This window comes from Epargyreus clarus, unplaced genomic scaffold (genome assembly GCF_041222505.1).
Source record: "Epargyreus clarus isolate Ecla_fem2 unplaced genomic scaffold, WU_Ecla_fem_2.2 ptg000034l, whole genome shotgun sequence".
NCBI classification, from domain to species: Eukaryota; Metazoa; Arthropoda; class Insecta; order Lepidoptera; family Hesperiidae; genus Epargyreus; species Epargyreus clarus.
In genome coordinates this window covers 10,783,574-10,797,760 of record NW_027332239.1, presented here as the reverse complement: position 1 = coordinate 10,797,760, position 14,187 = coordinate 10,783,574, and the positions used below count along the sequence as shown (strand labels likewise).

General features: G+C 34.9%; 1 protein-coding gene across 2 annotated transcripts; it reads left to right on the top strand.

The window, feature by feature from the left end:
* The first annotated feature begins 302 nt into the window (after positions 1-302).
* On the top strand, positions 303-12,791 carry LOC140755769 (TOM1-like protein 2). 2 transcript variants are annotated; one of them, XM_073091083.1, is made up of 13 exons: positions 303-452; positions 700-947; positions 3,440-3,547; positions 5,653-5,748; positions 6,032-6,133; positions 6,782-6,928; positions 7,922-8,070; positions 8,724-8,800; positions 9,065-9,127; positions 9,443-9,545; positions 10,211-10,298; positions 11,224-11,283; positions 12,155-12,791. In XM_073091083.1, the coding sequence occupies exons 1-13, from the start codon at positions 398-400 to the stop codon at positions 12,401-12,403; spliced, it is 1,545 nt and encodes a 514-aa protein (XP_072947184.1). In that variant the 5' UTR covers positions 303-397; the 3' UTR covers positions 12,404-12,791. The 2 variants fall into 2 exon arrangements, with proteins under 2 accessions (XP_072947184.1, XP_072947185.1); XM_073091084.1 differs by lacking the exon at positions 11,224-11,283.
* Positions 12,792-14,187: the final 1,396 nt, after the last annotated feature.

Sequence of the window (14,187 nt, the reverse complement as noted above, 5' to 3'; positions counted from 1 at the left end):
TTATTTTTTTGTTATTGGCAAATTGGCAACTGACTAACATGTATATAATAATACTCTATGCAACTGACACTACAAGGTCAATGTGAACCAAAGAGTAAAGTAATCTATGATGTGACCTCATGTCGTCGAAGTACGAAGTATTTATATTTTATTGCTACTACATTAATAGTAGTATTCTAAAATAAAGTTTTATATTATTATATTTATAGCATTACATAATATATTTATTTATTTCAATACATAATTATTGCGCCTGTCAACATCGAACCATAATGCACACCTCTACTTCTATACAAAGACAAAAGCAAAGTAATCATCCACAGATAACAACTGTTAATTTTAGTGACAAGTGAAATCAGTGAAATTATTTTGATAAATATTCGATCATTTCTTTAAAATGTCCTTTTTCGGGGTAGGAAATCCCTTTGCTACGCCGGTTGGTCAGAAGATAGGTAAATTTGAATAAAAAGTACTTATTGAATGCATTTTCTATATGTTTCGCGAAATCTCGTGATTGAAGTTTCCTTTCGTTTTGTTGCGCACTACGAATTTAAAATTTCTCTTTGTTTCTTTCCGGCTTATGACCTTTTAATTGAAATAATTATTGCTGATGGGTTGATTGGAAGTTTCAGATGCAACTGTTATTTGTACGCAATTTTATTGTGATTTTGTGTGCCAATAATTTTTATGATCTTCCAGAACAAGCCACAGATGGCTCGCTACCTTCGGAGAACTGGGCTCTCAACATGGAAATCTGTGATATAATAAATAGTAGCACTGACGGACCAAAGGATGCCATAAAGGCAATAAGGAAGAGACTGACACAGAGTGCTGGCAAGAACTACACTGTAGTGATGTACACCCTCACCGTTCTGGAGACGTGCGTGAAGAACTGTGGAAAATCATTCCATGTTCTTGTCTGCAACAAGGAATTCATCTCAGAATTGGTATGGACTTTTCACTACCCATTTAAATAAAAAACGAATGCATGAGAACATTAGGTATATAAGATTTTGATATAACTCACATCATTTAATTTATGTAAATTTTATTGCAGCAAAGTTTTATAATTCTACATAATACATACATACACCATTGCTTATAATTGTTATGCGAGTTTATAAATCAGATAAGAAACAATTTTTATTTTAAGTCGATAAAATGATGAACCCACATATGTCACCCACCATTTATACGTTAAGCTTACTGTATTATCAATTTCATATAGTTATACAAATAAAGTTGATACTACCACATAAACCTACTATGTGTCATACCCTGTTGCAAATGATACTAAATTGTAATTGTAATTCCTAAGAGGAATGTACTTTATCAAATTGATATTTGATTAAACACTGTTTATCAAGGTTGTAATCTTAAAGTTTACAATTCATTAACACTGCCTTATCTTTGAGAAACTGTCTTTATTGAGATAAAATGTCAATTACCTCTCTACAACATCTATGAGGGTAACTGTGAAACTAGTCATAGGTGGTATATTTTTTTACATGATGCTTATGTGTGTTAATTTAGACTTTATTTTTTTCATTATATTATGTAGGACACATTCTTGACTTTGAAAATAATGAAAAAAGTTGCATAACAATATGTTGTAAATCTGATGTCACCTTGAGCGGAGTATCAATTAATAGTGTGGTTCTATTACTTAATCATATGCATAGTTTAGTATACATATTATAAACTGGTTTAATGGCAGCTTATACTGGTTCAATAACATGATTTTCGTGTTATTTGTTCTTGCTACAAAATTCATGCAAGGTAGAATAGAACATGCTTAAATGATTCATATGCTTACACATACGGTACATATATTATATAGAATATACACATACGGTGGTATATGAATCATTTTTTTGGTCCCTTATTTACACTATAAACTAAACCCATCTCACTCTGAGAGGAGACCCATGCCTATGCTTAACAGTGAGATGGCAACGGGTTGATAATGAATAATTGTTGTACATAAAAATGTGATAGATAGATGATATATGATTAAACTTTGCTCATTTCTTTTTGAAAATCTTATTCTTATTTATATTCGAAACTTGTTAAACATACTATAACTTTGGATATACATTATTACTATAGTATTTCTACAGTAAGATAATCTTTTGCTATACTTGTTACCTAGCTCTGCCTCCTTCCTTCGCGAGGATTCGTGGATCTATTTAGACAGGTAACAAATGTCTCAGATAGAATAGTGTGTGTATATGTATCCCTGAATGTTATTCTAATATCGTAAATTCAGAATCATTGGAATTTTGTGAAAAAAACAAACTAATGTGCATTACTGTCTACTAGCTAGTTATGGTTGCTAGTTTAACTTGTATGGACTTGTGTAAGTTTTTGTTATTGGTAAATAACCCTACAAAATCCCACAAAAGTTATTTAAATCACATTGTTCACCGATCTTTGATGCCATCGCCCGACAAAGTGTTTTATCAAGACTGTTCAGTAAAAACAATAGGTTTGTGAAATCCTCATAACAATAAACAAATATTGTTTCTTTATGTCAGTCTGATCCATATCAGAAAATCCTATCTAGAAGGTCAATTAAATATCTAATACCATATTAAATAATGATGGTATTCTATAAACTCTGAAAGTTAAGAAGTAACACTAATATTTTTAATTATTGTCGTAGTGATACATAACACCAGGGATCGTTCTAAATATTATAATGAAGTAGAAAAGTCACAGTACTTTTATGGCTTTTAACCTGGTGTTAGTATCATGTTACATGGTGTAACAGCATTTTGTTATCTTCTCATATTGATAGGTATGAAAGAATCGGAAATATAAATATACGGAAAGTAGGTATATTGTATGTATATAGAGGTATGTATATTATTTTGGTTCATGACATCATCATACTGCCAATGATATGATAATTATATAAGCATGTGTTTGTTTACATAGCAGGTTGTTATGTAAGTTAGTAGCAGACTTCCCTGACCTACTCATGAACACTATTTTCAAAGCTGTGATAACATCAGCAATGTAGAAAAAAAGATGTATATACATCGATAATCTGTTGGACATCTTTTTTTTTATATTAAGTATTAATGAACAAATTATGCTGTTTTGAAATTTAAAAGTAAAGAAAAAAAACTACAAATGATTGACTATTAACATTGAATAGGAATTAATGAATACTTTTTGCTTAAGAATCACATTAAAAATATTCTCTTAAACACATAATATTTATGTACTTTGTTACTAACATATGTAATGTTATGGTTGACATTGTCACTATGTTAATTAAACTACATTTACTGATGAACGTAGGGTGTAGTCATGGCGTATGCTAAAACATGCTAAGTATTTCACTAGTCAGGACAACATGAACTAGTTGCTACTTTGTAATATGGTTCTTGTTATAAATAGTACTACAACTTAAAAATGTGTTTGGTTACAGGTAAAGCTTATTGGGCCCAAAAATGATCCCCCGACAGTGGTGCAGGAGAAGGTGCTGAGCCTCATTCAGTGCTGGGCCGACGCGTTTCAGAACCAACCTGAATTACAGGTACTATTTCTAACAAAGAGCTTGACAAATCTTATTTGCATTTATTTTAATATCACTCTTAATTTGACATCTGTTTGGCGGATTTAGAATTTTCCTTAGGGAGGGCTTATCCCAGCTGAAGGTAGATTCTGATGCTGAAGTCTCCTACTGAAAATAGGAATATATGAATACAGATTACGAGTAAGGTAATACAAATTTATCATAGTTTAGAGGAAAATGAAAAATAATCGATAAAATTTGTCGATACAATAAACCGTACTTAATAACCAATAAACACCAATGACCAGACACCCTGTATATTATTTGTTAGACCGAACGCAAAGTCTCTAAAATCGTCAATCAATAACGTCAATTGCCCTAAACGACAACGCATTTATTATTCTATCGCGGAAGTGGATCAATTGGCTAATGGCGAGTCGAACAAGAAAACGACCGCTTGCCATCTGAAGGACATAAACAAGTCAATAAGCAAAAATGTTATAAAATTCGATCTTAACGTAATATTAATAGGGTAAATTTCATGTAAGATTTTGTTTTTTGACGGTACTAGCGGTACTGGCCTGCCGCGTAGGTGTTTCTATGAAGAAGTATATATGTAATGGGGCAAATTATCACTTAATTTTTGTAATCAAGGTGACGTATGCCAGTAATACGATGGATCGTATTACTGACACAGGTCACCTGTATGTACCTTATCATTTCTCTGAGGGGAGCACACATATTATGTGTCCTGCGTAATTAGTTAATCCTTAGTTATATAGCTCGTATAAAAGTAAACATGTTAAATGCGAGCAAGTCATAAAATAAGATGATGTTTAAAAAATGTAAATTGCTATTTATTTTCATAATTATACACTTACAAACGGATAACATTGACCCACATATTTTTATTACGAATAAATAAGTGATATAAAAGTAAATACGTTGAATGCCTGCAGTAATAAACAACGAAGTTATTTTTAATTTATCGCATTTGGTATTTGTTTTGTTTAATAAAGTATGATTACAACGGATACAAAGCTGTTTTGCGGATTTGGATTAAACCGTTGTCAGTGAGTCACAATGAGTTTGTAAAATCGATGGTTCTATTATCGGGCAGTTGTGGGTTACGCAGGTAACGCTATCGTGATTGTGAAGTGTCGATGAAAACGACGCCTAGGGTTGCAAGGAAATTATCGATATAAACATATTTGTATGCGATATTATCGATAAATCATATAAAAATTTGTACGACAATATTTTTTTTTACTAACAAAGTTCAAATATTCTCGATTTTGGGGACATTCATTTTCGTCGACCTGAATGACCGATATGAATATTTAATATTTTTCGTTTCGATAATATAACATCAACATTTCGATATATCGTTGCATCCCTAACAACGCCTCGATAAGCATGAATAACATGCAACGGTATTATATTTCTTTATATATTGTCAAGGGCAACCGTGCAACTGGTAACAATAAGGCAGGAAAGAGGAAAGTAATGTATTTTATTGTTGCATTATTATATAAATACCTGCCCTAATTATTAATAGATTAGGCGTAAGAAACTTTTTGGATAACTTGACGTTGTGTTGCCTGATTATCAGCAGTAGTAAATAAGTCATTTTGGATCCAAATATTTTTGATGTGAAACATCTATAGCCGCACGTAAAACCGATTTCTGGTCTGGTCGTCGCCACGCTATACATTGTCACAGTAATACCGTCCTCAGAGGCAACATCGAATATAACTATTACCGAAGTCACTGATTAAACGAATTAAGTAGTCACGATTTGAAATAAATTCGTAAATTTTTGTATTTAATGAAAATAAATGTTTATTCAATAAATAGTCATCGTTATCTGGAAAAAAATCGTAATATTTTATTTTATCATTATGACATATTTAGTTCCTATCACAATGTTCTTTTCTGCATATTTTACAAAATAATGTCGATGTTTCACATCTGCCAGGCGTCCCGTGACGGCTCACATTTTTTTTAGTTGAGTTGTAGCAATTTTACTATAATGCCTCCTCATTTACAAAGTATACTTCTCATTTACAAGTATACAACCAGTGTCCCGAATGTTTTTATCTTCAAAATCAATGTTATGATTCCAGGGTGTTGGACAAGTGTACAACGAGCTTCGGACTAAGGGCGTCGAGTTCCCGATGACCGATCTGGATGCTATGGCCCCCATTTTTACTCCGATGAGGGTAACTACAATTATTCAATTATTAAAATATAAATTTATATGTATACATATATGTATATTATATCGTATGTTATACTTGTACTAATTACTTATAATAATAATTACGATTAATAAATGCAAGAAGTAATGTGATCGATTGTATTATGAAACTAAGTGGAAAGTTTAGATAAATGGAAGATATCCAGATTCGAGTAATATTTATTATATATGCGGGCGAGTAATATTTATTATAGTTGTACGTAATTATTACGTCAATCCATTAAAATGGTTGTATATGATTTCAGAGTGTACCAGACGGCGTGGAGCAGCCGCTGGCGGGCTCCCCGCAGCGCGCGGCGGCGCCCGCCTCGCCCGCGCGCCCCGCGCAGGAGCCGCTCCCTACCACTGTGAGTAGAATAGACCATCAACTATATAGACCATAAAAGTCGCCTGGAAACAACTCCGGTCACCGATCAATGTAAACGGGTCCCTTAGATTGAACAAAATACTAGTGGATGCCGAGAAACATTAATATCGTTAAACAATGGTAGATGTCGCCATCTCTGTGGCTGTCTTTTTCATAATAAATATCGTCAACTCATTAATGTTCTACTGCTATGCTTAGGAGAAAACAAAATGATGTAAGCTTAGACCATACTTTATACAAGTGCAGATATAACATGTACTCAATAAACATGAAAACTTTCAGTTATAGCATGAAAAATATGCCATGTGTATCCATTAAATATCCAGGATTTTAATCTCTAACTATAGCGTGTTATAGACACAGTTATGGGTAGTAATGGTAATGACATCTGTGAGATAAGTTTTTTATTCTATTTGAGTATAATTCCATTGGTGATACAATATCAAATGGATTGCGTGTCCGTTAGGTAGTCTGTCTCATACAATCATCTACCCGGGAAAAAAAGAAAAAAACAACGAGTATATATTACTCTATTGTAGCAAACAAATACATAGTTAAAATATATAATATTTTGTTATGAGAAGTCATTATTATAAGTGATTTATCGTTGTGACAAATTTCGTTGCAGGTGACGTTGACCGAGAGCCAGACAAGCAAGCTGCGCGCGGACCTGTCGGTGGTGGAGGGCAACATGGCCGTCATGAACGACATGCTCAACGAGCTCACCGCGCAGCCGCCCGCCCAGCACCACGACAGCGATATCGAGCTGCTCAACGTATGTTAACAACATTGGCCTCAAGTTTATTTATTAATAGATTACTTACATAAGATGCAGTATTTACAATAAATAAATGTTAAGTAAGCTTAAAGGATACATTACAACTGGTCATCGTGTGTTGTTGGCACTATTGGCTGACCAATAACCACTTGATTTTAATATATCGAATTTGAACAATAGTGCACTTTAAGAGTCTGTAATTATATAGTTTGATCTAGTAAATAAGAATGCTTATTGTTCAAAACAGATCAGACAATGGTCAATATTTTATCAAACAACTTGCATTTAAATCCTTACAACAGTAAATTATATGTCTAAAACATCATTTCTAACAGGTATTAAACATGCCAGGATGTGCTTGCTGGGGCAGTAAATCTTATTTTCCCTATACTTACTATATTATTGACAGGCACGACCATTGATTGAACATCCGTGTTGCGATTGATATAAAGTCATTAATACACATTAATTATATACAAAAATAATATTTTATGTGCCAGCACATTTTTGGCATATTCAATGTTTGTTACATATTATAAATTATCTCATCAATGAGATGATGAATCTCATCACACTTAAATTTTACAAAATAAGGTTTACACATGTATATTGATGTTAAACGGGTGCTAAAACATGGTAAATGTGTAAACAGAAATCTGAATTGATTGGTTAATATTCGTCAAACTTTTGGACCAACACATTGGTAAAAATACAGTTTACCTATTTCTGCCTAATAGCAGCAGTGTTAGGCGCTGCTGTGTTCCGTTTTGAAGGGTGTGGTAAGAGAGACATACTTTTCCGAGGCGTTCCAGCCTAGTCCTCAGGGGTAGCGGCGCATCTGTGGCCACCTCAGGTAGGAATATCTAATCCTATCTGGGGTTGATTACAGATGTCCATGGGCGGCAGTAGTCACTTACCATCAGGTGGACTGCATACTCGTTTGTTACTCCTATATTATATATTATAGTGGGTAACGTGTGTGTGTTGCAGGAGTTGGCGGAGACGCTGGCGGCGATGCAGGCGCGCGTGGCGGAGCTGGTGGCGCGGCTGGCGGGCGCCGCGCTCACCGCCGACCTGCTGCTGGCCAACGACCGCCTGCACAACCTGCTGCTGCGCCACAAGCGCTTCCTCAACAACAGGTACGCTGTCGCAGCTTGTCCCTGTACTTCCGGGACAGGAATAGAGCTACGGTATCCTCTGCCTGTCGTAAGAGGCGACTAAAAGGGAGCTTTCGGGGTTGCGGACGGCAAGAGTTGGAGTTCTAACCGCCCGCCTAGCGACCCCGGGAAGAACGATGGTATGTGTGACCTCATAGCGTCGTACGCTCCACAAGGAGTGGCGAGCTTCATATTACCTTTTGAAGATTTTCCTTCGTCGACAAAAAAAAAGCTATCGCAGCTGTGAGTGCCGCCTGAGTTACGGATGAGGTGACCGTCTTAAGCCTCAAAATTGAAGATACATCTTGTATAAACTCCAAGTAGATTCCTACTATCCACGATCACAGCCTTCTGGTGACGACTTACGCCTTCTTTCCTTTTTTTCCGACTTCTTTCTCATTCTGTAGTTTTAAGCCCAATAGTATGGTAATAGGTTAGTGATCACGTAGAAAATGTAATGTTATCTGAACGGTAGTGAAAGTATAATTAGTCTGAGGAATTACCACTCCTACATATATTTCTGTATATGTGTAACAGTGGTCACTTACCATTAGCTATTTCTTAACACGGCTTTCTTTGGTACAAAGACTTGTGTATCTACGCTTTCATTAGGTAGATTTAATGCTGTTTAACAGGAATGCCGCAACAGGTGGGGCCACTCCATCAGCAATACTCGGAGCGGCTATGGGCGTACCCGTTACTAATGATTCACGTAAGTTTTAAATCAAACTACATTATTAGGTACAATAAGTTATCATAAATACAATTCAATTCAATGCAATTCAATTTCATAATTTACAACCTATGATAACTAATCTAAGTGATTAAATATTTATATAATTTTAATTAGTCTAACTTACAAGGTACAAACAGACCAAGTCAAATCATAATTATCACTTATGTTTTACAAGATACCTATAATATTGGAATACAATGTGGAATAAAATTTTATTGTATTTTCATTATATGTTTTCAGCAAAGAAGGATGATGATGCGCTGATTGACCTTAGTGATGATGTACCGGACGTTGCTAAGCTGTGTATGTATAATTTGTATCTGCTTTCAAATATATCAAATTTTGTAATAAAACTAGCAAACATTTCAGTATGATACTTTTAGTAAATTAATTAATAAATCTTATTTTGAAAAAAGTGTCAAATTCGGCTTAGTCGTGTACACTTTCAGAAAAACATATATTTTTTGGAGTACGCAAATAATAATACTTATTATGTTTTTGAAATCAAACAATTACTTCAATTTTATTTCTTTATTTTTTTCTATTCTATTTAGGTTACACTTATTAAACTTTTGAAGTAGTGTAAAATTAAACCTATTAATCTAATGTACCTTCCAGCGGTGAACGACATTCAGGCGGATAAATCCCCGAGTGGCTCCAAGGACGAGTTCGACATGTTTGCGCAGTCGCGTAATGTTACATACGAGAATACTAAGACTGGGTATGTTAACTGTTGCTTTTAATTATTATATTTTTTTAAATTGGTAATAATGTTCATGTTTTTTACGTCTGAATGGGTAATTTGGGGTAAATAAATGAAATGTTGTATTAATATAAGGTGGTACGTTTTTGGTAAGTAAATGAATATGTGGCGATATTTCGCATATCTTTAGGAGATGGCTCCAGTTTTTTATCATCAGTCAGAAATATTTTTATCATCTTGCATATAATTGTATAAGTACCGAAATAACTGTCGTAGTATAGCAGATTCATTGCGGATCATAGATCAGTATTTCCAAAAACCAACCTCATACTGACCAGGGGTTAATTTTTATTATTGAAGTTGAAGTTGACTTGGACGTATATCGTTATAGTCGTAGAACAAAGTCGGATTTAACAAATACCTAACTTTACAGGGCAGCCATCTAAAGTTATTCACAAACGTCATTTACTACGAGCGCATTTCAAATCCGTCGTTATACAGACTGATTAATTTGAAAACTAAAATACTTAGATTTTTTCTGTAATGCAGTAATAATATTTAGACAATATGTTATATCCAAATACGATAAAAAGTGAATTTCGTATTTTTGTCAAATCCATCTTTGTTCTACGACTATGACGATATGGAGTTGTTTATTGACGTAAGGTGTGTGTGTGTTGCAGCGGCAGCAGCTACGCGGACGGCGCGGAGCGGCACGCGCCGCACGGCCTCGCCGCCGCCGCGCAGCGCGCCGCCAACCAGCAACCCCTGGTACACACACACACACACACACATACTCAACCCTCGCCATACACACTACACACATAGCCCTCACGCACTACAGATACAGCCCTCGCTATACATTGTATATACACAGCTCTCACACACTACACACAGCCCTCACACACTACACACACAGCCCTCACACACTAAAGACTCAGCCCTCATCCTTCTCACTACACACACACACACAACCCTCATCCTTCTCACTACACACACGCACAACCCTCACCCTTCTCACTACACACACATCCCTCACTCTACACACTCACAGCCCTCACTATACACACCACACACGCATCTTACTTGCACATATACCCCTCATCCTGCACACACTTTATACGCGCATACACATCTCTCACGTACCATCACACACACACCCACACATGTCAAAAACAAAACACACCCCTACACACTCGATACACGCACAAAACACGCAAACACACACAAACACGCAACGCCCGCACTACATGTATCCTACACATGCCAAAAACCTTATACATCTCACACACACAATTAGCGTCCCTCACTCCTCACACCACGAACGATGATTGAAATAGCAACTGTTCATGTTTCGCCTGCAATATTTACATACCGAACCATATCGTATTATAATATCTCCAAATTGATACTTTTACACAAGTTTGAAGTTAAGGTTAAGTTAAAAGTCAAGTGAAGGTTTCTCTATGAAGGCATAAAACATCATTTTACTCATTTTAGGAGAAAAAAAAAACTGTAACTTTTCTGTTTAATTCTTATTTTTTTTATTCAGTTTTTAATGTAGTTTTATATATTTTCTAATGTTATGTTTTTGTGTAAATATTAAATTTATGCTTAATTTTTTCATTAGTCCATTTCCTCTATCATTTTTCTTCTTCCCTTTTTATTTATTTTATTATAATTTACCTTCCAACAGCCTACGGGAATGGATCAAAGGGAGATTGATGAAATATCCGCTTGGTTAGCTCAAGAAAAGGTGTGTTTTTTATTTTTTGTTTTATTTGTTTATTTATTTGCTCCTTGCACGCACGCGACTATGAACACTTTTATTGTTATTTAATGTATTATTGATAATAATGTAAATAATTGTAGTATCAGTACTGTATTTCTAATTTTCTACACTATTGTCACTGTTTTATTTTGAACACTTAAGCAACAATTGAGACTGTTGCATAAACGTTACCTTATGGTATGGTGCTGATTTAAGTTGTATTTAATTTTAAAGACATGGGGCTAAAAAATACCATACAGCCTTGCCATGCACCTTGGTCCAATGCTATAAGGAATCACTTTGGCATTGTAGTAACTATTACCAATACCAGACATATATGTTGTAGGTTCCACACATAACGTGTGTTATATACATCTATGAGACTTGTATGTTTGTAAGAAACCATATGAATCTATTCAAACAAAAAAAAGACAATTGTTATTTTCCTGTTAGAAACCAAAATATGTATACCATCTGCCCGAACGGTCCTGCGTTCTAGAAACTCTGAATGTATGAGTGTAAAAATATATAATAAATTACTTAATAATATAAAAGAATTAAAATGTAACATGTTTAAAAAAACACTACGTAGTTCGCTAGTTGACAAATGCTTTATGCACTAGAAGAATTTATGCAATAAACAATCTCTTATATTTATGATAAATTGTCTAATGTAAGTTATTATTTAATTTTAATTCTAATTGACTCAATTTGTACGCCACCATGTGGCAAATGTGAGATTCTTATATGTCTGTAACCAACATCAAATTGTAACCACATTGCAACAAATAAAGATTTCATTTCATTTATAAATGAGTAATATTTTTTAATATTTGTGTAATATATTCCACTGCAGGCCTCGTGCGAAGCGAACGGCACCCAGGAGAGCGTGACGAGCAGCGACTTCGACAAATTCCTAGCGGAGCGCGCCGCCGCCGCCGACGCGCTGCCCAACGCCGACGCCAGCCCCCCGCACCCCGCACACCCCAGCAACCCCCCGCTCCCCGCCAACCCCCCGACCGCCACGAACCCCACGGACGGCCAGCACACGCCGCGCCACCGCCAGATCAACAAGGACGGGCAGGACTCCATGTTCGCGCTCTGAACGCCGCGCGCACCGCAAGCGTCGCCCGACTTACGTGTAACGTGTAAGCTTGAGTTGTTGTATGGTCGCGAATATGCCGGTTCGTTTTACAAGGATATTGATATATGCTGATAAATTGGTCATGACATCGATTTATTTTAAGCCAGTTATACCTATTGAGTAGAAGTAATATTTTAGCTTGGGTATTAAATGAATTAAAATAAAATTTGTGGAGTAAAATATGAAACCATTATTGTCTGTGGAATTAATATTCGTAAATAAAATTATGAGTTTCCGAAAAAAAATCAAACCTAAAGTTTGGAATGAGAATGAGGTGTGAATTCCAAGTCAATAAAATTCTAAAAGGTAGTGAAAATAAATTTCATGTTGTCTTATTTTATTAGATGAATATATAAAAATATACAGTAAATCATTAACATATAGGAATAAATCTGTCTTTGAAGAGAGCAGTAATCAAACAATTTACACGTTTATAGTATGTATTGTAATAATAACGGTCATATTCGAGACCATATTTTAAAAATTTAAGTTATATGATAATAAATGTTGTTTTGGCATCGAATTGTAATCGCAATGGAGCCCGGTTGTTAGCTGTTTCCCACGGTGTATGCTGCTAATGTGTCGATGCTACCGATATGCCGTATGGTGCCTGCTTTTTATAGGAAACATTGAAATATTTTAAGCTGAATAATTGTGCAATATAAATATTATAATTGTCTCTATTAAGAGGAAAAATTAAATAATTTGATTTATGAAATTGCTGTATTATGAAAGGAAAGTATTCAGAAATTCATTTGCCGCCTAAAAGTAGTATATTGTTGTGGTTTTTAAATTTAAGTGGCTTTAGACTCCAATGAGTTTGAACTTGATTCATCGCGGGTAAGTTTGCAATCGACTTGGCATTCTTGTTGTGTTGTTGCAGTAAATAGATTTATACTTGACATCAGGTAGACATGATACTCTTTTATGAGTAAAAATCTCCTCATTTGCTATTAAATGCACCGAGATAATTATAATACTTGTATTGTGAGCAACTTTTGTTGTGTTATTTATAAGGATAAGTATTTTAATCGTATTTATTTTATTCGTGGACTCTATTTACTTTACGAATTATTATTGCCAATAACGATGTATTCGTTCGGTGAGATTATTTATATGTGGTTAAGGAATTAATTTATTGGAATGAAATCAACTTAAAATACTTCAATATACGAAATTGTTAGTGATAGCCGGAATAATTATGACGATTGACGCAAGACATGACTATGTATTGACGTCATTTTTCAGATCAATGTCTTGAAGGCATCTTTCGAAGTTTAATTTACTAAGGCTTATATCAGGATAAAGCTCAGTTTAAATCTATTCGTCATTGTGGGCGGATCACGTCAGCTCCTATTAGGAATATCCAATATAGGACTTATTTTGGCCGGCCAGTGGAGGCCGGATTATTAAAAAGTAAGATTGTATGCCGTTTTGTACTGTATCTGTAGATTTAAATTGAGCATAAATGCGCCTACTCTTGATAATTTCACTCTTAATCTATTGGATAAATTTGTCAAGTCGACAGATTGTGTCGTAGGTCAACCTTAAGACGAGGTCGACGTTGACTCCAAGATCGACTCCAAGACTCCAAGATATAAAAATAATTTACTATAAAATTGTACCCTTAGTAGACGTTTTTAACAGAAGCAGCGTGGCTTTACTGATACAATTCCAAACTTTAGATAGGAGTATGACAATTATAATGTTCTGCTAATGCTGCTCCACTGTGATAGCCTCACGAC